Source organism: Alligator mississippiensis, chromosome 10 (genome assembly GCF_030867095.1).
Source record: "Alligator mississippiensis isolate rAllMis1 chromosome 10, rAllMis1, whole genome shotgun sequence".
Lineage (NCBI taxonomy): Eukaryota > Metazoa > Chordata > Crocodylia > Alligatoridae > Alligator > Alligator mississippiensis.
In genome coordinates, this window is record NC_081833.1 from 77,213,109 (window position 1) to 77,236,884 (window position 23,776).

The 23,776-nt window shown below is 53.5% G+C and overlaps 1 protein-coding gene across 4 annotated transcripts in view; it reads left to right on the forward strand.

Annotated features, from left to right (window-relative positions):
- ZFHX3 (zinc finger homeobox 3) overlaps positions 1-23,776 on the forward strand; it is an 813,079-nt gene that overhangs the window by 702,997 nt on the left and 86,306 nt on the right. For all 4 annotated transcript variants that reach the window (XM_059714010.1, XM_006258819.4, XM_059714011.1 and 1 more), the window contains one exon: positions 19,958-20,189. In XM_059714010.1, the coding sequence (XP_059569993.1) occupies positions 19,958-20,189 (232 nt within the window). The remainder of the gene's footprint in view (positions 1-19,957; positions 20,190-23,776) is intronic.

The following is a 23,776-nucleotide window of genomic DNA, read 5'->3' on the forward strand; positions in this document are numbered from 1 at the left end:
GGGAAGGGGAAGTGGGTTCAAGCCCAATACTGCCCTTTTTTAGGTTGGTTTCTGTGGTTTTTCAGGGTTCCTTTTCACGTGAGCCTGTTCTAGCCCCCAGGTATTAGGAAGCTGAGGTTTAGCACCTAAAGGAAGGATGCCCAAGGTCTTGTCTACATGGGGCATGTGTTGCGCACAGAGGCGAGGGTGCAAGTGTACAACATGCACCGACACCCCGTGCGGAGGCCGGTAGTCCGCTGCGGGCAGCGTGCCTTCGTGTGAGGTCTCTTGCTCCACTTAGAAAGTGGAATAAGCTCCCCTACACTCGGCGCACACCAGGCGCTTCCCGGCGTAGACCAGCCTGAAGCATCCTCTGTCCTCGATGCTGTGCTGCCCTCGCACGCGGTTCCCTCTTGGCAGCACTGTGTTTCAAGGAACAGGCTCACACCTGGGACCCTGAGACCAGGCGCTTTCTTCGTTGTCCTTGATCCAAAATATGCTTAATGGTTGAAAAAGAAGGGCAAGGGATATACGAGGAGGATCTCTGGGAAGGAGGATGGGAGGGTTTCAGGCCGTCTGAAAAACTGCTGGATCCAGATTGACGTGGGAGACTGTAAAGGGGATGCTTCAGAGAGCCGTGAACTCTGCGGGGGGTCCAGCCCTCACCCGCCCGCTTCGATCCCAGGGTTACACGGGTTCAGCGGGGCCCTGTCCCCGTCTCCCCCAAGCTGTCCTCTGAAGTCAGGGCTCTAACCCCTTAGGTGGGCAGGGTGGCCGACCCAGATTTTGTTCTGCTTTACTTCCGCTTTACGAACATGGGGCTGGAGGGGTCCTCCTGGGTTGTCGAGTCTCGTCCCGGCTAGCGCAGGCAGGAGTTTGGCTTCCTTGACCCGGGAAGTCAGAGGCAAGGCACAGAAACGTCCCCTTCCAGTCGGCACTTCCCCACGTGGTCTGTTTGCCATCCGGGATGAGTCCGTCCACGGCTGCTCTGCGCTCCAGGAGCTGGAGACCCGTCTCAGCAGACGAATGCAGCCGGGAGGAGGAGCGGTGCGACCTGCAGCCTGGCTGCGAGAGGGCAGGCGGGTTGCTTGCTCTCTCCCGCGGCAGCAGCCGTGTTCAGCTGGGGTCTGCTGGAATTTCCCCCGGCGCTTCCCGCGGACTGAAGACTTCTGCCACGTGCCCGGCGCGTTACAGGCCCTGAAGTGATGATGCTGGCTCAGCAAAACCTTGCAGTGGGAAAGGCGGGCCCTGGTGATTGAAGCTCTGTGTTTTTGGCCTCGGGCTGTCTCATCCTGCAGGAGGAAGGGAGGTGCAGAGCTACTCTGTGCGTTTCTGTTCGGACGATGGTCCTGGCCTCTGGACCATCAAAGATCCCGTGACACCCTTCACAAGACCAGGAAAAAAGCAGTCGGCTTGGACAGCGTGCCCACACTAATGGCATCCGGCCTACTCGAGAGAGAGAACGAACGGCAGGGGAGATCTTTCCTTGTAACCCTGTGCGTCTGTAAGCTGTTCTAGCAGTGTTTAATTTACCATGAAGGAGGCTGCATTTCAGAGGTGGGGAGAACGCGCTCGCCATGTATTTTTAATTTGAGAACACAAGTGTTTTTGTCATCCCTTTGCAGCCCTTTGGCATACTTCTTCTTTAAAGTCTTTTCCAGAATACCTGTTGACTCTTCTCAGCATCTCCAGAGGACGTGCCTGTTTTTCAGAGCGTGAAACTCAGGCCTAGAGGTGAAGCGTCGTGTTAAACAGGACGGTCGGAGCTGTTTCCACGGGCATCTCTAAACCACTGCTGATGGGCGCCAGGGGAGATAACGAACAGGGGCAGATCGCTCTCAGTATACCTTCTTCATGTGGTCTCCCTCCACAGCGTCCACCGCTGGAGGCATGACACCGGCCTGCCCCCGTGTGACACTTGTTATGTTCCTGCTCCGAAGGCAGAGAGGGGGCAAATTCAGAACTGGGATAAGATTTCAGGTGTAGGTCATAGGCTCAGGCCACAGTCTTCTCAGCACCAACCTGATCTGGCCTTCAGAGCTCCAGCCCTCTGCCACCGACGAAGAGTGTTTGAGTCTGGTATTTGGGGATGGCTTGCAGTGCCCGGTGCCCTCCCCAAGAAGGGCACAGCGCCACTAACCAGTGGCAGTGACAGACTGGGACATGGGTTATGCGTCCCCTTGGTAGAACAGTGTGCGCTGGCCCTGCTCGGTGCTGGCTGGTAAAGGCAGCTGTTTGCCCGGACTCAGTGGGCGCCTGTCCACGTGCAGCGAGGCTGCTCTGCCCTCAGTTGCAGCACGTTGGAGCAGATTTGCCTAATCGCGTCTGCTAGAGCGCGGTAATTACCACGCTGCAGCAGACCCCAGTGTCTCGTGTATCGACATCCCTCTGCTGAAAAGTGGTGGCGAGGGCACGTTAACTAAAGGTTGTTCGATGAGGTTTAGTTAAAGTGCCCCTGTCACCACGTTTCAGTGGCATCGGAGATGCTGATACACGAGACGCTGGTTGTCAGCCAACGTTTGGTCTCGGTTTCCTTTGCACAAGGCCCCAGCACATACGGTGGGGCCCGAAACCACCATGGATCAAAGGGACAGCGCAAAAAGGCACAGAGGACGCGGTGACCCCAGGCGTGCTGTCGCTTCCCCTGCTCCCCACCTTGACTTCTTTCCATGGGTGTGCACTGCTGAGACACTAGTCCGGTGGTTAGACCCGTGTCTGCTCTGTGCTTCAGAAGTGGTTTCCTTTTGCACCCAGTCTGTCGAACCCTTGCAGAGAGGTTTTCCAAAGACTTTATCCTCCAGCTTCTCTCCCCCCTCTTAGTCTCTTGGCTGCACTGTTACAGATTCAGCTTCTCCACCCTTGAGACACGGGCTTGTTTTGTGCGTCTATCAGACCTGGTCGTGTGGGGTTAGGAAGCAGAAAACCCCTGGCCCAAGGAGAGCCTTGGTTGACCTTCCCCACAGACGGGTTTGGAGAAGCCTGCTTGGAGGACACGAGTTGTGTTTCTCAGATCCCGTCTGCGTTCACAGTTCGGGTCTCACAGCCAGGACATTTGGGCATATGGATAAACTCGCTCTCCTGGTTGGCAGAGTCGGGCTCGGTGACATCACGTGGACAGATTAGAAGAGGCTTCTCTACTCCCTTCCTCCGCTCGCTGTGTTTGGGGACCTGGCGTGTTTTACACCAGCAAGATGGCTCCACTGCTGGTACTAACATGTAGACTCGACAGGATCGCTCCCCCAGCCAGTCCGCCCTAGTGCGGACCTGGCCTCGGCAGGATGTGGAAATGTCCCGCAGCAATGGGTCACACGCGCACAAAAATATGAAAACCAGCCTATGTCCTCGGGTACAAGCAGAGGCCGCGTGTTCAGCATCCACGTATCCAGGGCCGGCTCCAGTGCAGGGGCAGAGCGGAGGTCTGAATTCAGATCCAGTTGCCGCGTTCCCAGCCTGCAGCTCCATTGACTCGGTGCGAGCTCCACGAGCCGCAGCGTACCCGTCTCGGCTTTCCCCCTCTCTGGCTGTATGTAGCCAGGTGTGGGGAAAAGGGGCCATGCTTGTCAGCACCTTCCAGCTACTGTGCCTGCGTCAGGCTTGGCTCCTGGCAGAGGAACTGGGGAGAGATGAAGCCTTTGCTTTTCTGCCTGGATCCCTCGCTCCAGGGCAAGTGCAAATATGAATACTTCTCTGGTGTTCAGAGTGGGAATCCTGAAGCCTGCCGGCTTGCCTTCTGCGGGCAGTTGATAACGGGCTCCTTGCCTGTGCCGTTCGTTCAGAGTGTCCTGCGTGTGCAAGACGCACGCTCCGTGCCCCCGGACTCCAGTGCTGGAACCCCAGCCCCCACGTCGGAGTAACGGGGGGATCAGGGATGTCAGAACTGGACCTCTCCTGGCCTCTCCAGCAGGCTGTATCATGGGTGGTATCAACGAGCCCGTGACAGGGATCTGTTTGAAACGTCCCCCGTTGCAGCTGTTACATCCCGTCGCGTCCTTGCATCTCCACGGCACGGGCTGCTAACTGCAGGGTGCTCGGGACCACCTCGTCCCAGCACAGCCCTGTGGTCCCGTACAGGCCAGGACTTGTCACGCTGCAAAGCTCGACCCCGCACCTGACAGCGTGCTGAGACTCCGCTGAGGCTGCACGACCTACCTGCACACAAATGTGTTCCCCGCACTCTCAGGTATTAGACTAAATGATATAAGAAGACAGACCCCAACATCGTTCCTAGCAGAGATGACAAACATCACCTGCTCCACCGGCTGTTAACTGAAGACCTGCACACGATGGAGGCCTAAGAGGCTTCAGAGTCATAAACCATTTGTACGTGAAGCCCACGAGCTCCTGGAAGAGACTGAGGATGCTGAACCAAACCTGCGGGCAGCAACAGTGGGCTGATCACTGGGAAAGGGCAAACCCACTCCTACGGCTTTTATTCCCGTGCCCACTGGGCACGGGCTTGGCAGAGAAGTGTGGGACAGACTGAGAGCAGATTCAGGCTGGACATCAGGAGGAAATGCTTCAGTCAGGGCGGCCGGGAGCTGGAACCAACTTCCAGGGGAAGTGGTGCTGGCTCCTACCCTGGGGGGCTTCAAAAGGAGGCTGGATAATCACCTCGCCAGGGCCGTTTGACCCCAGCTTCCTTTCCTGCCATGGCAGGGGGTCGGACTTGATGATCTGCTCAGGTCCCTTCCCACCCGACCTACTGTGAAACTGAGATCGGAGACGGACGCTTCAAAGCAACACGTCACAGGATGAACATCTTAGACAGCCCCAGGTGAGCGCGGTGCCCAACGACCAGCGCAGCACTTCACCGAAAGCGGCAGTTTTTCCAGATGCCCCGACGGGGCTGATGGAGTCCACGCGTGAGCGATAACACCGGACGGGGGCTCAGGGATTTGGACGTTGGTCTCCGACGCCACGTGACAGAGGGAGCTCCAGCGGGTCTGTGATCTGCAGCTGTTACCGTGCACGCACACCTGAGCCTTTGAAGAGTATTTTCCTGAGAGCCTGTAGTAAGTAGCTCCAAAATGCTGGGCCAGGCCCTTCGGTAGGGAGAGACGTCTGAGCAGCGGAGCGTCTTGCTTTGGTGGCATGTGCACGCGTGCTGCTTTCTGGTCGAGAAGGCAAGGTCGGAGAAAGGCCCCTGGCGCTGAGTGGATGACGAGGGTGGGGACGCTCCGCTCCTGGTGGGAGCACAGCCGGCAGGCATGAGCTGACCCGAGGGAATTTGGGCTGCTGCGGACACGCGTTACCTGCCCTGTAGAAGTTCTCGACTCCCTCTTCATCCAGGAGTCTTACAGGACCTCCTAGATATCCTGGCCTGGGCTTGGGTTTCGAGCACTTCAGCAATAGAGGCTGAGACCTTGGATTTGATCCAGTGGTCTGACAGGAGTGTCCTCTGGCTCTAGCCCACAGAGGTGCGATACCTGGCCTGCGGGCCTGCTCTTGGTTAGGAAGACCCAGCTTTGGATCCTGCTTCAAGGGCCAGAAATTCAGCGGCAGGGTGAGCGATGGCGGCATGAACCCACGGCTGGTCGGTGCTGGCTCCCGGGGAGCTGACGCTACCGCTGCTCACCCTGCCGCTGGAGTTGGGTTGTCCAGCCCGTGACAAGCCCTGCAGCCCAGGTCTGGCCCACAGGGCCAAGCAGGTTTGACACCTGGTCTACGAGCATGCAGTGTGGGGAGAGCAGGACAAATTGGATGCACTTCCAGGCACCGGTGGTGCCCAGATGGGCTCTAGTTGGGCCCTGACATGCGCTGCAGCCGGGTGGTGGGGATACCCTGGCCTCAGTCACTCGTGCTGCCAAGTGCCAGGATCGGACGCAGGCTTGCAGTCCGGACGGTGCGGGGTGCGGATGTCGGGAAGCGCTGGCCCCAGATGCTCCTGTGCGAGCTGCGCAGCGGGTAGGACGGCAGAGGAAGCGGTACCTGCGCGCCGGTGCTTGCGCGCGCAGCCCTGGTTGAGAGCCGTGTAGGAGGGGTCGTGTCCTCCCTCCCTCTCCGCGATATTGGCGTTATTCGATTTATGGAGAGAGTAAAAATGTAATAGTCTGGTGTACTGGTGCTACTGTAGGGCTATCTGTTGGGATTCACTAAAGTACATTGCTGTAGGAAGTTATAAAGAAACTATATGAAAACAAGGAACTCTTCAGTCTCTCATAGCACTTGTAGCTTCTCTTGAGATAGATGAAACAATAAATACTGAGAAAGTGTAGTAAATCTGGGCCCGCAGTATTGTATTAAATAAAATGAGTTCAGTGCAGTTGGCTGTGCCTGGCTCTGGTTTCTCATATGGCGCATTATTGCACTGACCCGCTGTTGCGAAGTGTCAGAGTCCGCAGGAATCTCCTGCAGGTACTCAGACAGCCGTTTGATCACAAAGGCAGTGTCTTGGCATAGTCCTAGAGGGTCTGAGAAAGGGCATGCCTTTCATATTGTGCATACAGTTCTGCTGCATAGCTTTCAACCAGCATGATCAGGCAATGCTGCTAGTGAATGGAGAACACAACAGTCCCATAGCGGGAGAGGCAAGCGACTCTGCCCTACTTCATCTTCCTCTGATTCCCCTTGATCAAGCAAGAGGTTGAAATGACATTTTAGAGCTGACTTCTGGCTCCAGCTGTGTTTCCTGTCAGTTGTTGCTTGGCTCCAGCACATGGCGTTGGGATTCCTATTATTCCTTAAACCAGTGTACAGTTCAGGAGCATCTCATCACTGACGCTCCTTTTCTACTGATGCTCTGTCATTCCTTGACCCGAGTCTCCTGTAGTAGTCCAGTGTGTTACCTCGCTGCTTTTTTCCTAGCCTGCTTCCCTTTGCTTCAGCTGGACCGGTCCTTTTGCTGCGTGTCTTTGATCTCTTCCTCTTGGCTTGGATTCGTGTAAGCAACTCCTTCTCAGAGTTCAGGGGACACGGGCACTCGTGAGACCTGCGTCCTGCGGCACCTCCTCGGTCGTTTTCGGAAGGGCGTTTCGGGGCGCTCTGCTGCCGGGAGGGCCGCTCGCTGGTAGACGTGCAGCTGGTTCCCAGGTATAATTGCAGGTCACTTGGGGGGTTTAGTGCTGCAGAGGGAAGGTGCCGGGCTTTGAACATTTTTAACTGAAAGGAGTGAAATAATGGGGACTATTTACCCTGGGGGTAGCAGGATAAATAAGGAGGAATATGGTAAAATGTGTGTGTACAAGGCATGTCTAATGTAATCCATCCCCTGTCACACCTGCCCGGCATCCACCTTCATTGGTGTAGGTGTGCCAGAGGGAGGATACACCGCTGACTGTTTTATTTAATAACCACTCATGGATTTATCATCCGTGAGTGCCGGGCTGTACGATCTGCCTCGACGACCGCCTGTGCCACTGAGTTCCTCAAGTTAATTATGTGCTGTGTAAACAAGGACTTGGATTCAAAACGCTGAGATTTGGTTGAATGAGAGCCGTGTCGTGGCAGCCAAAAATGGGCTAGAGCAAGACCGAGGGTAATGACGAATAGCAGAGATGTCTAGACGGTACAAAACTGGGTGGTAAGACCAGTTTTCATTAACAGCTCCATTAATGAACTAGAGCAGAAGAAGGAATAAGCAGCATATGGATGAAATTCCTTGATGACATTAAATTGACAAGGACAGAAAAATGATTTTAAGCAACGTAAGAGATTGCAACAAATGGGCAGAAAAATAAGAAATGAGATGCAGCATCCATATCGAAGACATTCAGTGCAAAAGACAGCTACAGAAGCAGTAGTGCAAAAACAAGTAGGGGTGATGGTGAACTATGAAGGGTGACGTAGCAGCAAAAACCCATTACATAACAGGTTACAAGTGCAGAAGTTTTGTTGGGTCGTCGCCTGGCCCAGGTTTGTGGACAGGAAATGCCAGCATTGTGCTTCCTGCTGCGTATGGTGATTTCCTAGCAGATGCGAAGCTTTCTGTACCTGAGCCCATCCTTTATCTGCCTCCCCCAGCCCTCCTCGCTGCTCCAAGATGCAGGAGGCATGCCTTCCACCTCTCTTCTGAATTTGTACGTTCCCCTTCTTATGAACCTGAAGCAAAACTCACATTCTTTTAAAAATAAATTCTAAATATAAAGTTTGCCCTTTTAAATATTGTTAAATTAGCTATCGTTGGTTGTAAACGTATGCGCTTAATTTTGAATGTTAGGAAGTTATTTCAAAATGAATTGAGACTCTAGAAAGCCAGAGTGGAGGTCTCACAATGTCGTCTTAATCTTGAGCCTGTGTAAGCATGCACCCAGCGTGGCTAATCTGGGGGTAGTTTTGTACTGCATCTTTGGATGTGAAGTCTCCTTGTGTGCATCCTTTCAGCGTGGTGCTGTGAATCAATTCAAGATGGCTGTTAGAGAAAATAATACATCATCAAGGCCCACAAAAGGCCTTTGTGTATGGAAGGCTTAACAATTAACCCTCTTCCCCACTTGAAACCCCCGTCCTTTGCTCACTACCAGACATCTGCAATCCAATATGGACAGCGAGCCGTATGCCTCTACCTCTCGCAGGCGCAGGCCATTGCTGCACGCTTCGTACCAGCCACTGATACTTCCCCAGCTGCTCACAGGGGATCTAACCAAGCCCTACCTGCTTCAGCTGCATAGAAAATGGCTAGATAGCAGGATCTTTGTCCCCGGGCCTGGCTCTGACCACTGCCTTCTCCACCTCCAAGCAGCCAGCCCCTGTGTTGTTCACCTCCCCAGCATGGGAGAGAAGGGGCTCTCTGCCTCCCCTGACTCCTGTCTGTCGAGCGAAGGGTCAAAAGAAGAAGTGCGGGGAGGAAGGACCTGCGTTACCCTTTGGTGTTGGCACAGCGAAGTGGATTTAATTCTGGGTGCTGTCTCTTAAAACATAAGCTTTCCTATTGCGTTGTTTAAAAATAGTGTATCGCTTCTTCTGCCACATTGAGGGCCAGTTATTTGGAAAGCATGAAGTGTTGGTAAATTGTGTTTGATTGTGATGAGCAAAACCCTTTCAATTGTGGTTAGTTTTGGACTAGTGGGGGCAAAAATCACCCCCAGATCACCCACTGAAACCAAACAATTGTTAATGTCACAATATTTGGAGTAGTAAAAGGCAACGTAAGCGCCGGGGATGTCAAGTGTGAGATGTCTGTCTTGTTCTAGCCGTGTCGCTGCCACATTCGTAGCTAAGCTCTATGGTCTGTTTTGAAAATGTACCTGAAATGATGTCAGTTCGTATAAAACAGACATCACCTGTCATACTCTTCCCACGGTATTTTAATTTCTGGGCTGCAGTGATTCAAGCTTCCTTCGTTAGTTTTGGTAGAGACGCACCTTCTCGGTCGTTCTTGTTGCGGTTTACAATTATGGCAAACATTTTTCCGCAGAAATGTAAAGTGATGTGAAATCAAGTTGCCTGCAGACAGCACTGCTCTTTCACCTTTCCCACTAAACGGTAAAGAAGTTTTGATGGGAAAAGGTGGGTGATCTGCTACTCCTGCTTCGGCCACGGCAGGGGGAAGAAGTAGCTCGTGACGACGCAGAAGAGATGGGTAATCTGTAAAGAAGGCAGTAGGCATGTTGCCCTATGCCGTGATGCTTGCACCAGTGATATTTGGTGTTTTCCTTGAATTCACAGCGCCCGGTATCCTGACAATCTAAACTTTCATTTAAAAAGGAAGCAAATTTTTGATAGTCTCCCTGTTTGCAGAAAGCCTGAACGTCTGGTTTCTTCAAAGATCAGAAGACTGATTTTAAAAAGTCTGAACTTTTCCCCCTAAAGTTTAATAACCGTCAGCCCAGTGTGATTTCTTCGCGGGCCTCGCAGTTGACTTTTGGGTGCTTGGAGCTGGTCGTCCTGCGCAGAGGGGGCAGAGTCGTGGGAGAACCAGACCGCCGAGCACAAAGGGCTCTTTGCCTCGACCTGTGTGCAAGATGTGCCCCCGCGTCCGCCTCGGCGCTCCACCGCTGCACCAGAATACGTGGTCGTGATAGACACATATGTAAGGATGGCCAGCAACAGGGAAGAGAGGACGGTCCGGGGACTTGACTGGAACGTCCCAAGATATAGTTAAAACGTTGGTCCTGTGCTTTGTATCGTTTCCACGTTGGGGTTCGAAGAGAGTGCAACGAAGGCTGGGGCAGAGGTGACTTCATGAAAGAGAGAGATGTTGGGATTTGAGCCAGAACAGGCTGGAGCTGCCTGCGCGGTGACGGTAGGACATGTAGTCACCTGGGGTTGTGTTGTCCCATCTACTCGTTACGGAGCTTACTAATTGCGGTAACATATTCCTGGACTTACCTGAGCAGGTACTGAAGCGCGCGCCTCTCGGGCCGTCTCGAGAAGCTGTTGCAGGCGGAAGGGAACTGGAAAGCTCTTGGATCTGGGAAGGAGTTGCCCCAGCGTGGCCGCGGGTCTGCCCGTGGGGCTGTGGAGGAGCAAAGGGCCACGGCTGCAAGCTACTTGGCACCTGCACAGAGCTCCTTCATCTGCCCTTGGCTTGGGTTGTGAGCGCCCTACCAAACACGCCTGGATTGTGGGCTGTGGGCTGGGCCCTCAGCAATGCTTCGAGGCCCGGGACAGGTCGCAGGTGGAGGACCGCGGCTCCTGCCACCGCCCGGCGCCGAGCTGCCCTGGAGCACGGCGCTGCCTCCCTTCTGCCCACGGTTGCTCCGTGCGAGGAAATGGCTGTCGGGTCGAGTTGGGCAGGCAAGAGGCTTTCCAGTGGACTTTGTTCTTGAAGAAGTAGGTGGGAGGGATCCTAGTGATGCTTTTACACATTTAATGAGCATGCAGAGTCTTTCACAGATCCGAATCTCCTGTAATGAATGATTAATTAGTGCTCTCAGGCCGCCTGCACAATTAAGAAAAGGAGAGAGGGGGAAGTCCAAGTTAAACCTAATTTGGCCCCATCTTGTTTTCTGTTAATCTATGTTGTTGTGTGTCCATCTGTCCCCGGGGACCGGGGAAGGTTGCTGCTCGCTGGAGCCTGCATAAACAATGTCCTCGTTAAGAGCTGATCCGTTTAGCAGGGCCATGTGAAGAAGCCAGCCTGCCAAAGACAGGCGAAAGCTAGGGCTGTTGCCTCCCTCTGGGCTTTAGCCCCTCCTCATTAAGCTGGTCCAGGCTATTGATTGGAAGCTTGTGTTTGGAAGAGTCTTACTTACTCCATGCATTATCTTGACAGATTGATCAGACCTGATTGAGAACCTCTTAAAGGAACGAACAGCTGTAATGGGAAAGTTGGACTCTGTCATCCGTTAGGATGATTCTGGGAGCGAGAAGAACAAGGCTGACATCTTGGAGCAATTGTATTTACAATTAACATGGCTGAAAACGATTGCCTCTATTGATCCCCCCTTCCTGCAATTACAGCCCCATTGTTTACATTCCAGCACTTCGGTTATAAAAAGGAAATTCAATAATTATTGCATTATTTAAAGTTAAAGTGCCACAGAGTTTGCTGGCTACGCTTGCTGGTTGATTTAACGTTCAGTAAAATCCATGCTGAGCTCTCCATCTTTAAGCTGAACAATATTGGCTTTTAATGAGACTTAAAGGGGTGGGGGAGCAAAACCCAGTCTGCTGGGTATTTGTCTGGGTTGTTTATGGGGCATCCCAAAAGCATTTGAGAGCCGCCAGCGGGATTGTCGTCTTCCCTTCACCGCAAGCGCCGGCTCGCGATCGTCGGAGAAAACGCCTCTGCCCTGGTCGCCCTCCGTCTTGTTCCCGGCCTTCGAGAGGAAACCTGCCTTCCTTGCTCCCTTCCAGGAGCGCCTGTGCACGGTGGTGGTCCCCGCGCTGAGTTTCAGTAAAACACGTGCTAGAGGTCCGCGGGCGAGCAGGGCCGATTGAAAGCACGGGTGAATTTGGCTTGCTCCAAATCACAAACAAGGACCGATGGGGCAGTTCAGTGAGTGCTTCTGAGTCTGTCTGGGAAAGAGAGCTCACTTTTGCTGCTCCTGTGTCTGTCGCCATCCCCTGCGAGGGCCATCGACGGGGTGTTAGGGGGTTGATACCGGTAGGAAGGTACATCGTGATTCCTGCCACGTCGGGCAGCTGGATGGATTTGGTTGGCTCTGATCGGGATGAAAGCGTGGGAGAGGCTTCCTCGGGAACAAGTGGCTGGAATCCAGGCCAGAGGGTCTGCGGAGGGCCTCCCGTCGAGCCACTGGCTCCTCGTCTCAGTCATGCAGTTGCATCAAACATGTAGGTGTCTTTGGGTGGAAAAAAGGTAAATTGCTAGACCCCATAGCTACAGAGGAAAACGGAGACAAAGCTCAAAACCTAAAAGGCAGATAAGAGCCACATTTCTTGTTTAAAAATACCATTTTTAAATGGTTAGTGATAGCACATTAGGGAACATCCGAGTCTGGGGAGAAAATGCTGGCTGAAGGATGCCTGGGCGTTCAGAGGACGGTGAGCCTGGACTGCGGGAGGGTGTGGGGCAGCGGGTCTGGACTTACTACGGCATGTGCACGGCTGCGAGTCAGGCAGGAACTACCCCTGCCGTCCCGTGTGCTGCGTAGTGCCAGAGGCTGAGGGTTTCCGAGGCGAGGGTGTGGGTCTGCACACCCAGGGCAGTGGGAGGTGAGGGTCTGCGCTCCCAGGGCAGTGAGCAGTTTAGGGACAGGAAAGGAAATTTGAAGAGTGTGAAAGTTCCTCTTCTGAGCCTGCTGCGGTGAAAAGCAATCCTTCCTCCTCGCAGAGGTCTGGACAGGCAGGCCGCCCTCTCGGTGCTGGGCCAGCGCATGCTCTCGCTGCGTGCTGCCTCCCCAGCCTCGCGGACAGCTCCAGGAAATTCCAGCGTGGGCTGCAGGTGCGAGAGGAGAGCAAGATGAATCGAGCCAGCTCGGACTTTTATGGAGCGCTTGGAAGAGGCCAGCATCAGACAGCTGCTCCACATGCCTTTCATTAGCCATCCAAATTCTTGTGTGAGGAGGTTGCATGATTGATCTGGTGCAGCGCAGGGGATCAGAACTGCGCTGGGGGAGCTCGCGGGGTTTGTGAGACTTTTGTGCCAGACCCCGATTCCTTCCTGGGGCACTATTATTCTGCACACATGGATCCCGGCCTCCGGCTGGGGGTGAGTGTGTGCAGTTACAGCCAGGGAAAGCAGAATCCTGGTTGGGGCGCTTGTCCCGCCACGCCCGTCTGCTGGATTCACTGCGAAGCTTGGACTTAAAAAGCCAAATTCTTTCCTCCCTGGCCCTGCGCAGCCCTGTAGCACTGAAGCAGAAATAAAGCTCAGAGAAGCGTATTTGGGAATGTGTCGTCTTTCTTCCGCTCTCGGTGGGTCCAGGGTTTTGTTGGGTGGTTTTGTTCTGGGGGGTTTCTGTTGGTCTTTGGTTTCATTTTTTTGAATGCTTGTGTTTTGAGATGTCCATGTATGATTTGGCATCTGACACATTAGCCTGACGGAGCTGGGGGAGGGACACCCCCTTTCAATTAGTGCCACGGTGCTGCCCTGGCTGGGGACTTCGCATGCAAACCTTTCCCGCTTGGGGCGGAAGGGAGGGGCTGAGACTGGCATGTGCACCCCCTGACATGCTAAGTGGGGAACATTTGCCAGTGGATGAGCATGTGTGTACAAGGGCTTTTAAAATGGCCTGCGTTCGTGGATTTGCCTGTAGTCCCCTCTCTGCCAGGGATTTGGCAGCACAGAAATACCTGTAGGGTAGAGGTTGCTGCGAGCTCGGAGGGCTGACCGAGTGCCGTATGCCAACACCATTCAGCTACTCTGCTCGCCACCTTTGCTCAGTCTTTTTAACATCTTTTATTAATAGACATGTTTTAACAGCACCCACTCCTTTATATTGAATCTGATGCTTGTGAATCCCCTCTGAGATGGAAAAGGTGCCTTTATTCCCTTCTGTTGCAAGACATCCTAGGGGAAACCACTGCCTAAGACTTAAAGAAAAGAGCAAAGCCCCTTCTTTGGACGTAATCTTCCATTCACTGGAAGATGCAAGATGATGTTCGCTCAGCTAGTGCCCTCTGTGTGCAAAGCTTCCAAGTGTACGTGTGTATATTCATTTATTTCTGTGAGGCCTCTGCCAATTTAAACTGGATCGTGTGCGGTGAGAAGGAAGGAGTGCAGTTCTTCCTGGTTACGGTAAGAGGGGGCACACTTCAGTGGTGGAGCATCGCGGTGCATCATCCTGGTCGTGCACACCGGAGTCGACTAAAGTGGTCCCGTTTAGGCTGGTAGCATCGGAGGAGAGCGGGGCTGGAAGGGAATCCCTGACTCGGCCATCCCAGCCAGGTGTCCGTCCAGCCTGCTCGTGGCGGTGTCCTGGGATGGAGGGAGCCTCTGCCACTGCTTCGCCCCGCTCCTAGCGGGAAGGGTCCCCCTCACAACCAACCCAACTCTCCTTTGCTGCAGTTTGAGGCCATTGCTCCTAGTCCTATCCCCTGTGGCCGCAGAGAGAAGCTCATCTTCATCCTTCCTGTAATCGCCCTTCAGGGATTTGGAGGGGTATCAAACCCCCCATCAGTCTCTTCTTCTCCAAACTAAATACCCTTAGCTTTTTCAGCCTGGAAGAATCCCTCCCCTTTACTTGCAAGTGACACTCCTGTTAATACAGCTGAATACACTGTTGGCTTTTTTGCGACAAGAGCATGCTGTCAACTCAAGTTGAGTCTCTGCTCCGCTGTAATCCCCGATTCCTTCTCTCTAGTATTGCAGCCTGGCCAGTTATTCCCCAGTTTCTATTTGTGCATGCAGTTATTCTGTTCCAGTTGCAGGACTTCGCAGTTATCCTTGTTGCATTTCATCTGATTGATTTTGGGACCACTTCTCCAGTTCGCCCAGGTCATTCTGGGTCCTTGCCCTGCCTTCCAGAGCATCGACAACTCCACCCACCGTGGTGTTATCCACAGATTAGCATGCGCTCAGTCCTGTTGTCCAGATCATTAATGAAGAAGTTAAGCAAAACCAGACCCAGGACGGACCCCTCGTGAACCCCGCTTGAAATCTGCTTCCATATAGACATTGAGCCATTGAGGACTACTCACTGAGCACGATGATCCAGCCATTTCTGGATCTGCCTTGCAGTACATTCATTTAATCTGCATGTCTTCAGCTAATTAATGAGAATGTCATGATGATGATGATGATTAGGAAGTCTTGGGGGTGAGATTTGCTAGGAGGTGACTAGCCAAACAGAAGGGTAAAGAGAGGCAAGGGCAGAGGAAGGTACGGAGTACAGAGTTATCCCTCCTCTCCGTGTCCGTATCGTGGGCTGTAAATACCTGTTGTTCTAATGTGCTCTAATTGTTACCTTGAGCAAGGTGGGAATGAGACAAATGTAGCAGAACTGCCCCAACTTTAACACTGTTTCATCCAGGGTTACGTTTGAGCAGTTCTGCTACATTTGTGTCATTCCTGCCTTGTCCCCAGGTCACAGTTCAAAGGCAACTGCTACTGCCCTTGTGCGCTGGCCCCGGGCCTGCCTGCGTCCAGACCCTACGTGCCGCCTGCCGTCTTCCTGCCGGTCGCGGCGCTTGTGTGCGATATCCCGGCTCCCTCCCTCGGCCTCCCCCGTGCCCACAGGCTGCAGGTTCACGTCTGCTGCTGTTGTGTGCGCCGCGCCGCGCCGTGCCTAGGACAAGCATCTCTGCCCCGTTCTTCACTGTGCACAATGCACTACTGTGGTCAGTGGGGTTAAGGCATTTCTCCAGTGGTCTTTAACTGACCTCTGCACTTATGAATCAAATGTGCATGCCAGCTTCCTTAACCCAGTCCTTTAGAAAGCAACGCATAATATTATTTTTTAATCCGCCTGAGAGGCCATGCTATGGCGGCTCTTTGGGGCAAAGTTAGTTGGGATATTTTGGTGTGAAACTGTGGAAGTAAGCCCTCAACTCTTTCCTGATTTCCAGTTTGCGTTTGTCTGTTTTTTCCTTAAACGCAAATCTTGAAAAGTAACGGGCAGGCTCAGTGACAGGGGGTCGCAGCTTTACTACAGTCTGTGACTTGGAGCTGCCGTGACGGTGTCTTTCTGTCCTAGCAGACTTCCACTTCTGACGTCCAAGGAGATGGTAACGGTAGATTCTTCCACAGTCTAATTTTCATACAAAGTTTGTCTAAAGGAGATCATCCCATCCATGTCCCACCCCTGACCCAGCCTTTTCTGGGGATCAGGATACTGGTGCATGTTTGCAGAGGTGAGGATAAAATAATGTATTAAAAACCTGCCTTTGTGAGCTTGGGATCTTCATTTTTGTAAGTAGCTTTTCTCATAAACTGCTAATAGGCAAATCAGATATAGGGAGGGCGCACATTGTGTGGCGAAGATGTTGGGGAGAGTGTTTCAGAGGAGGGGTATTTAAATGAGGGTTTCAGAAATTTTCTAGTACCAAAAGCACCTGCAAATAAATGACACGGGACACCTTCAGCATTAGGATCCTTCCCCGAGCACCTTCTCCCCTAGGGACCGACAGGAACGCTGCAGCCAGACCCAGCGTGCTCCTCAAGCAGAGGAGGCGCAGACTTGATTTTGAATTGTGTGTAGGCTGAGAGGTGTTGTGAGCAGTGTGTGTCACGGGGTGGTTAGTGTGTGCACAGTCGCGGGCCTTTTCCCCCGGGAAGCTTCACTTGTGAGCCTCCTGGTTTCTATCAGAAAGTGCTTCTGCCGGTGCCTGCTCTCGAGCGGAGCCCGGACTGAACCGGATCGATATTTTGCAGTCCATGCGTGAAGAACCAGATGTTAGAAGTTTCCTATTGTTGGAAGGGGCGAGTACCCCCTCCTGATTTGCAGAGATCAATGCTGTCTGACAGGAGCTGGTTGGTTTTCCTGAGGAACAATATATTCTTTTGATTTTCAAGTTGAATTTTCTTCTAATGAGCGTTCTTGTTTAGTATTTTGAATGTGTGTTTGTGCAAGGAGGGGAATTCTCTGCTGGGGAAAGCGTTACAGCATGATGGACTATAACTACACTTACCTGTCCTGTGTTTCATCATTCTCAGTAATGTGCCGGCCAATAATTGCCGGAGTGATGTGCTTGCCTGCTTCTCCCCTAGTGTGCTTCTGCAGTAACATCACAGTACTGTAAGTGTGACATCACTGCCACGTCCATGCCGGACTGATTGGCCGTCTAGGCATTGGGCTGTGTGCGCGTTGTGACCTAAGAGGGAGGGATCCTGCCTGCACCTACATCCCTGGGATGGGAGGGAAGGGACCAGCCCTGCAGCAGACAGAGATGTACAAAGTTGCTTAAAATAAATGGTTTCCTGAAGTCTGCCTTGAATCAGAGCAGTGAGACTTGTTCCTGTGGTTATCATAGAGAGCTCACTCTCAGATCTTCCCTTAAACCGTGCGTGCAGCACCCCAGATTGGGAAATGCCTCGTGGATGACCTCCCCTGAACCGGGTGCGGTTGTATTACCGCCTGGCGGGAGGTAACCTCGAGCAGGCGGTGCAAAAGGAAATTCCCGCGTGGTCGAGGTTTTCCATACGTGCCTGCTCGGGGTTTCTTGCACCTTGTGGTACAGGCTGCTTGAGGAGGCAGGATGCACGTGGGCCTTGCATCTGATCTGGTTTGGAAGTGCTGCATCTCTTTCCTGGGCTCCCTGTGTTTGCTCAGGACGTGGGAGGCTTCTGCCAGCAGTTACTGCCCTCGGGGAGATGAGTGCTTCTGCCCCATCCCGAACTCTTGCCCGCGTGAGACCTGAGTCGGCAGAGCGCGTGGACTGGGCTGGTTGAGCTGAGCTCGACACTGTGACGTCCCCGTTTCCTTCCATCAGTCTTGGCTTTTCTTTCATCTTTTTTTGGCAAAAGCTTATGCTAGCGCATGAACAGAGCAGAAATGAGAGCGCGGGCGGGAGAAGTAAAGGTCTCCCCAGAGAGAAAGCAACAGTAAGATCCTTTGAGGGCAGCAGTGGCACAAGTGTCTTTGGGTCCTACAAATTTAATTAAATAGATCGTGATTTCAAAAGAGGCTCTTCTGATTAGCAGCCCCGGGATGAGCGTGTTCCTTTCCCGACCCCTTCCAGATGAAAGCAGCAGCAGCAGCTCCCGTTCGCGTCCTGCTTCTTGAACAGTGCTTGGCCCGGAGAGATCTCCTGTGCCTTTGGGCCCTCGGTCGGCAACACTTAGTGGCTGGAGCTTCGAGCACGCGACCAAAGTGAACGTGCTTCAGTTCACCCAAGCCACAGTGTGCGAGATGCGGTGCCCAGGGGTCTGTGCCGGTGATGAGGTGCTGCAGTGAGATGAGCACTTCCAAGCATGTAGTGGGGGCTGGTGCTGGGCAGCAGCTGGGCAGGTGCTGCAGTCCAGTGCCACGGGCTGGGAGTTCATCCTCGGCCTCCGGCTGCGTCCCTCTGTCCCCGTGCACTACCTGCCGTGGGAATCTGCCGTGCTGCCGTGGCCTTTCAGGGAGCAGCCTGAGCTGCATCCACGCAAAGCAGGGCTCGCTGCATGCTCTGCGCAGCTGGGAGAGCGCGTTCACGCCTGTCTTTCAACTTCTGTTTCACTCCAGCCAGTGGGAATCCCAGCGACGTGGCAGATAACAGTTGGCCCCTTGTGCCAGCACGATCTGCTGGGTCTCTGTGCCAGAGATTCGACGGGTTTCCTCGGATGACCAAGAGATTGCTCCTGTTCCATCCTTAGTTTTAGCTGAGTTTATCTCGTGTACTTCTGTCTGCGCGGCGTTGGCAGCAGCTCCGTGGAGCCGGAGTCTTGCCGTTCGTAGGGTGCAAGCGGTGTTTAACAGTGGGTTCTTCCAGTAAAAAAGGACGTCCGTCTTTCTGGCTCGGTTGTTGGAGCCGGTGCAGGAGCAGCACGTGCTGCCTCCCTGGCTGCTTCGTGGAAGGCAAAAGAGTTGGAAGTTTTCTTTCCGCGGGATGGGGAAGCCCATAGGCTTCAACCGTCCCGTATTTCTCACTTTTCCCCCTTCTCCTTTCTCTCCCCTCTTCCTCTCGTATGACAGGCAAAATGCACGTGGCCTCCTGCAAGGTGTCAGCCATGGGAGAGGAGCGGTGAGGCACAGTGCTCCCCTTCGCCTGCGAGGGCCTGTGTATTTATACACTCCATTGCTCCTGTCCTCCGCTTGACACACAGTGTTCCTGGGCCATCAAACCACCTTCAAGCGCAGCCTTCAACCCTTCCAGGCTCGACCGCGTAGCAAGGGCTCGGGGAGGGGGCACAGCATGGAGGCACTCGATGCCCCGCAGGGTAGAGGGTGATATTAGGTTTCTCACTTCAGCTGCACGTCTTTGAGCAGCTCAGTTCCCCGATTTCATATTTCCGCCGGCAATAATGGACTCTGACAGGCAGCGAGTTATTGAAGGCTTGTGCAGCACCTTTTCATGAGAGGTGCGGGTTGACTTTATAAAGGGTCTTTCTGAGGGCTGTCAGGGTGGTCTGTGTCGGTGCGTAAGGGGGATTCAGTCGCTGAGGGGCTGAGAACTTGTCCTCTGCTGTCTTTACTCCCCAGAGTCCTCGCTCTGCGGCAAAAGACTGACTTTCCTTTGGTTCACACCCACCCCATCAAATGACTTTTTCCCACCAGACCTGCAAACTGGTAACCCACCTCCTTTGAGTCCTTCTGCAGGCCCGTTCACTTCAAAAAGAAACTCTGGGATGTTTGCTCCTTCTGGGTCTCCGGGCCCACTTGGAACTGAAGGGTTTTGTCCGCGCTCTCCAGTTACAAACTCCCGCGTTTGGGGCCTGGGCCGTCTCTTGTGCAGCGCTGAGCACGGTCGGCCCTTTCAGAAGACACGGCACCATGCCTTGCCCACGTTGATCATTCCTCTTTCCGGACACAGCCCCATCTCTCTAAGTTGCTGTCGGTCAGTACAGTGGTGCCAGGTAAATTCCTGCTCGTGGTACCGTCGCAGTAACCACCCGAGGAACATCTTGATCTTGCGCTTGGATTTTGTTCGGTATTTTTCCTGGCGTTGAGGTCCAAGTCACCTTTCCGTAGCTTGCCATGCTGTAACCTTAGAGGCTGGGGAAGGGGTGTAGACAACTTTGACTTTATCATGTACGTGTCCGCTTTGTTCTTCACAGCACCTTCAGCATCATGAGAGTGGGGTCGAGGGTGAAAGCTGCTATTATCACTGTGTCCTCTGCAACTACTCCACCAAGGCCAAACTGAACCTCATCCAGCACGTGCGCTCCATGAAACATCAGCGGAGTGAGAGTCTGCGCAAACTGCAGCGTCTCCAGAAGGGCCTCCCTGAGGAAGAGGAAGACTTGGGGCAGATCTTCACCATTCGGAAGTGTCCAACAGCTGATGCTGGTGAGTAGCACTTTTCTAACGTGAAAAGAAGTTGGCTGTCGCAGTTGACCATTATATGACCATTGGTATGTGACTTGTACACACAACTTCATGACGAGCTCCCGACTTTTCTTGTCACGGTCTCCCTTCCCCTAGAGCAGCGATATTTTTACATGTGTATAGCACGGAGCAGGGGTCCTTAGTGCAAGGCGCTGTGCGTGCACGTGTGAGAAGATAATCTTTGCCTCAAGGAGCTCCCAGTCAAAGGCCCTGAATTTAGGGGGACGTAAGCATGAGAGTAGCCCCGTCAATGGGAGTGATTACGCGTGTGAAGTTACCTGCGTACGTGAGTGTCTGCGGACCGGTGGCTAAGACTGCTGGAGATGGAGGGGAGGCTAAGACGCAATCAATTCAAGCAACTGTAATGGATGGGCCATTTACATGTTATCAGATAAATACCAATCTATATGGCTAGGGCCAGGTAGCCTCCTGTGCCCCCATGCAATCACCGACTGATTTCCTACAAATAGTGTGACTTCAGGAAAAATGTTCCTTAGGGGGCTGGATGGGAAACATGGAGACGTTTATGCCAGGCTTTGGCAAGCAGCAGCCAAGGCTGGCATAGTGCATAGCGCAGAGGAAGGAGGAAGCACTCGGGTGATGCAGGAAGAACAGGGCAGACAAATTGGGACTGGATCGAGGAGGGGCTTGAAGACGGGATTCCCGGAGCGGGTGGTTAGGCTGCCCAGAAAACAGGAATTCGGTTTCCCGGGGGCAGAAAAAAGAGAGGTTTCAGAATTCATTGTCATTCCCCTTTTGGAACAGAGCCAAGACATGGCAAAATATCTCCTGGAAAAATAGATGAACACCCCAGAAGCCAGGTCATTAAGGCAGTCACGAAGGAAATGAGAGAGGCAGCTTATCGTTGCCTGTTCACTTGTGCTCTGATAGAAAAGCCCTCCTGTGCTTTCCCAGTGGAGGTTTTGCTGACATTGATAATATTCCCCAAACGGCTTCAGTTCTGGAGCACCGCCGGGTCCTCCAACGAAGCCGTTTTGTGGGGGTGGATTCCTGCCCGGCTCCAGGCACGGTGCAGGGAGCAGGGCCCGGGTTGCAGCAGTTGAGACGGGAGGGCAGTCCCTGGGTGAACACGTTGTGTGGATGGAGATAAAAATGCAGATCTTGCACCAGTGTTGGTGGATGGAGGATTCAGTTGCTGAAATGCATCTTGCTCCACGAGAAACTGAGATTGTTTTAAAAGTGAAGTCAAAGACATCAGCTCATTAGAGTCCAATTAAGCCCACGCGCTCCATCTGAGAGGCAGGTCTGTGGGCTTGCATTTCATGGAGGCAGGAGGCATGGAGTCATCCCTCCTCGCCTGGGAAGATCCTCTGCGGGTGCCGCGGCTCGCGGGGGCCAGTTGCACTCGCATCTCCTCCGTGCCGCAGAATTGCTGGAGGACTGGATGTAACTGTAGCCAAAAGAGGCCCTTGCAGTGTCGAAAAAATCTGCTCTGGTTTGTAGTTTATGGACCTGTAAATACTGTGGTATCTGCGCGTTCTTCTAGCAGTGAAATGTGAAGAGAGAGAAATTGGCTGGGTGCCCTCTTCTACCAGAAAGAGGCTGGAAAATCTTATTTTAGAAAACATATTTCTGTTTCTCTCAGTTTCGAAATTCAGGCAGGTCTTATCACTTTTTTCCTCGAAGGCTTTATGAATAACTGGAGATCTGTCAGGATTATGCCGTCACAAACGCTGCAGAGGTGGAATCCGATGAGCTGAGAGGGGAAGGGGATAGCTGAAGATTTGAGTGTGTGTGTGTGTGTGTACACGCAGCACTGGAAGGAAAGCCACCCTTTCAAACCCGTCTGATAGAGCTTCACCCCGGTTTGTGGCCTCGTCCACGTGAGCCACCCTCAACCAGGAGAACAACAGTGACAGGCGCGCTCCTGTAGCAGGGCTGGAGTCTCGTAGCCGTGATGGTCCAGGAAGCGCACAAGAGGCAAGGGGGGTTGTGATGCCTTGTCCTGGACCGACTGTGCGGTTGGGAGAGCTGTTGGACAGGTTTTTCAGGCATCAGTGACCTTGGGGTTTGGTAACCTGCAGAACGGCACTGAAAGCATTTAACACCTCTCAGCTGCACAGTTGGTCTAGTAAGAGGTATCACAAGAAATCCCTGCCTCGTACAAAAATGTTTAGCTCTCCTGAGGTTCAGAAAGGCAGGAAAGAAACCTCTTAGCTTAATAAAGATTCAAAAGAGAGCACTATCTGCTTTGCCAGTCCCTGGCTGAGATGTTACACTTAGTTTTTAAGCAGATTTCAGCCCACCCATGCGAGAAGGCAAGTAGAGGAGAAGCTTTATCCTCTCAGGCGGGGGGTGGCTGGTGTATCAGTTGCTCTTGTTTTAGTTCCTAGAAGTTTCGAGACCACGTACCTCTGCAGGGTCCCCCCTAGCCTGTGCCCGAGCTGTTCCTTGCAGCGTTTACACCAGTGTCGCGTCCAGTTGCACTTCCAGCGATTCACCTGCTGGTCTCCCGGGGCTGCCTGCGGAGGTGGTTGCACAGCCCGATGGGTCGTCTTGTACTGGCCGTGGCAGCGCGAACGGGCTGCATCTCACATGCCTCCTGTGCAGAACGTGCCTCCCTGGTCTGACAAGTCTCTGTCAAAAGGGTTTCCAGCGCCAGTCCATTGCAGTACATGTTCACGATTAGTTTGATGCGTGCTGTCGTTGCTCAGTTGTCTTCAGCTTTATTCATTTCTTTCTCTCTTGTTAGTTATCTGTGCTTTACATCCAGGGTGTTAAAGATATGGCCCGTGGGCTGGATCTGACCCTGCGTGCTGCATGGAGCATATGGGGCTGGTCTAGGGTGCACACAGCACATGATGCCCGTGCTGGCCTGACCCTTCATGCTGGTTTGGGCCCACAGGCTGTCCCCGAGTGCTGGAGCCAGCATGCAGGGCCGGGCGGGTACAGGTGCCACGTGCCGCATGCACTGAAACTTCAGGCTCCATGTGGCATGTGGGGCTGTACTGGGTACACAGACTGCACACAGCATAGGGGGCTGGTTAGGGGCATGCGCTGCATGCTTCACCCCACTGGACTGGTCCTGCATGCTGGCTTCACGTCCAGGCTGGGTCAGGCCCACAGACGAGCTCCATCCCCCAGAGCCAGCATGCAGGGCCGGTCTGGCATGGGCATCTCATGCAGCGCGCAGCCTAGGGTGGCTCTGCACCGGACCCGACTGGGGCCGGCCCGTGCTGCGTGCAGCGCATCGGGCTGGTCTGGGGTGTGCACTACGCAAGCTGCCTGCACCGACCCAAAAAAGCCAATGGCACTCTATCGTGCATCAGCAGATGCATGACGAATAGGTCCAGGGAGGTGATACTTCCCCTCTATCGGGCGCTGGTCAGACCGCAGTTGGAGTACTGCGTGCAATTCTGGACGCCGCACTTCAAGAGGGATGCGGATAACCTGGAGAGGGTCCAGAGAAGGGCCACTCGTATGGTTAAGGGCCTGCAGACCAAGCCCTACGAGGAGAGACTAGAGAAACTGGATCTTTTCAGCCTCTGCAAGAGAAGGTTGAGAGGCGACCTTGTGGCTGCCTATAA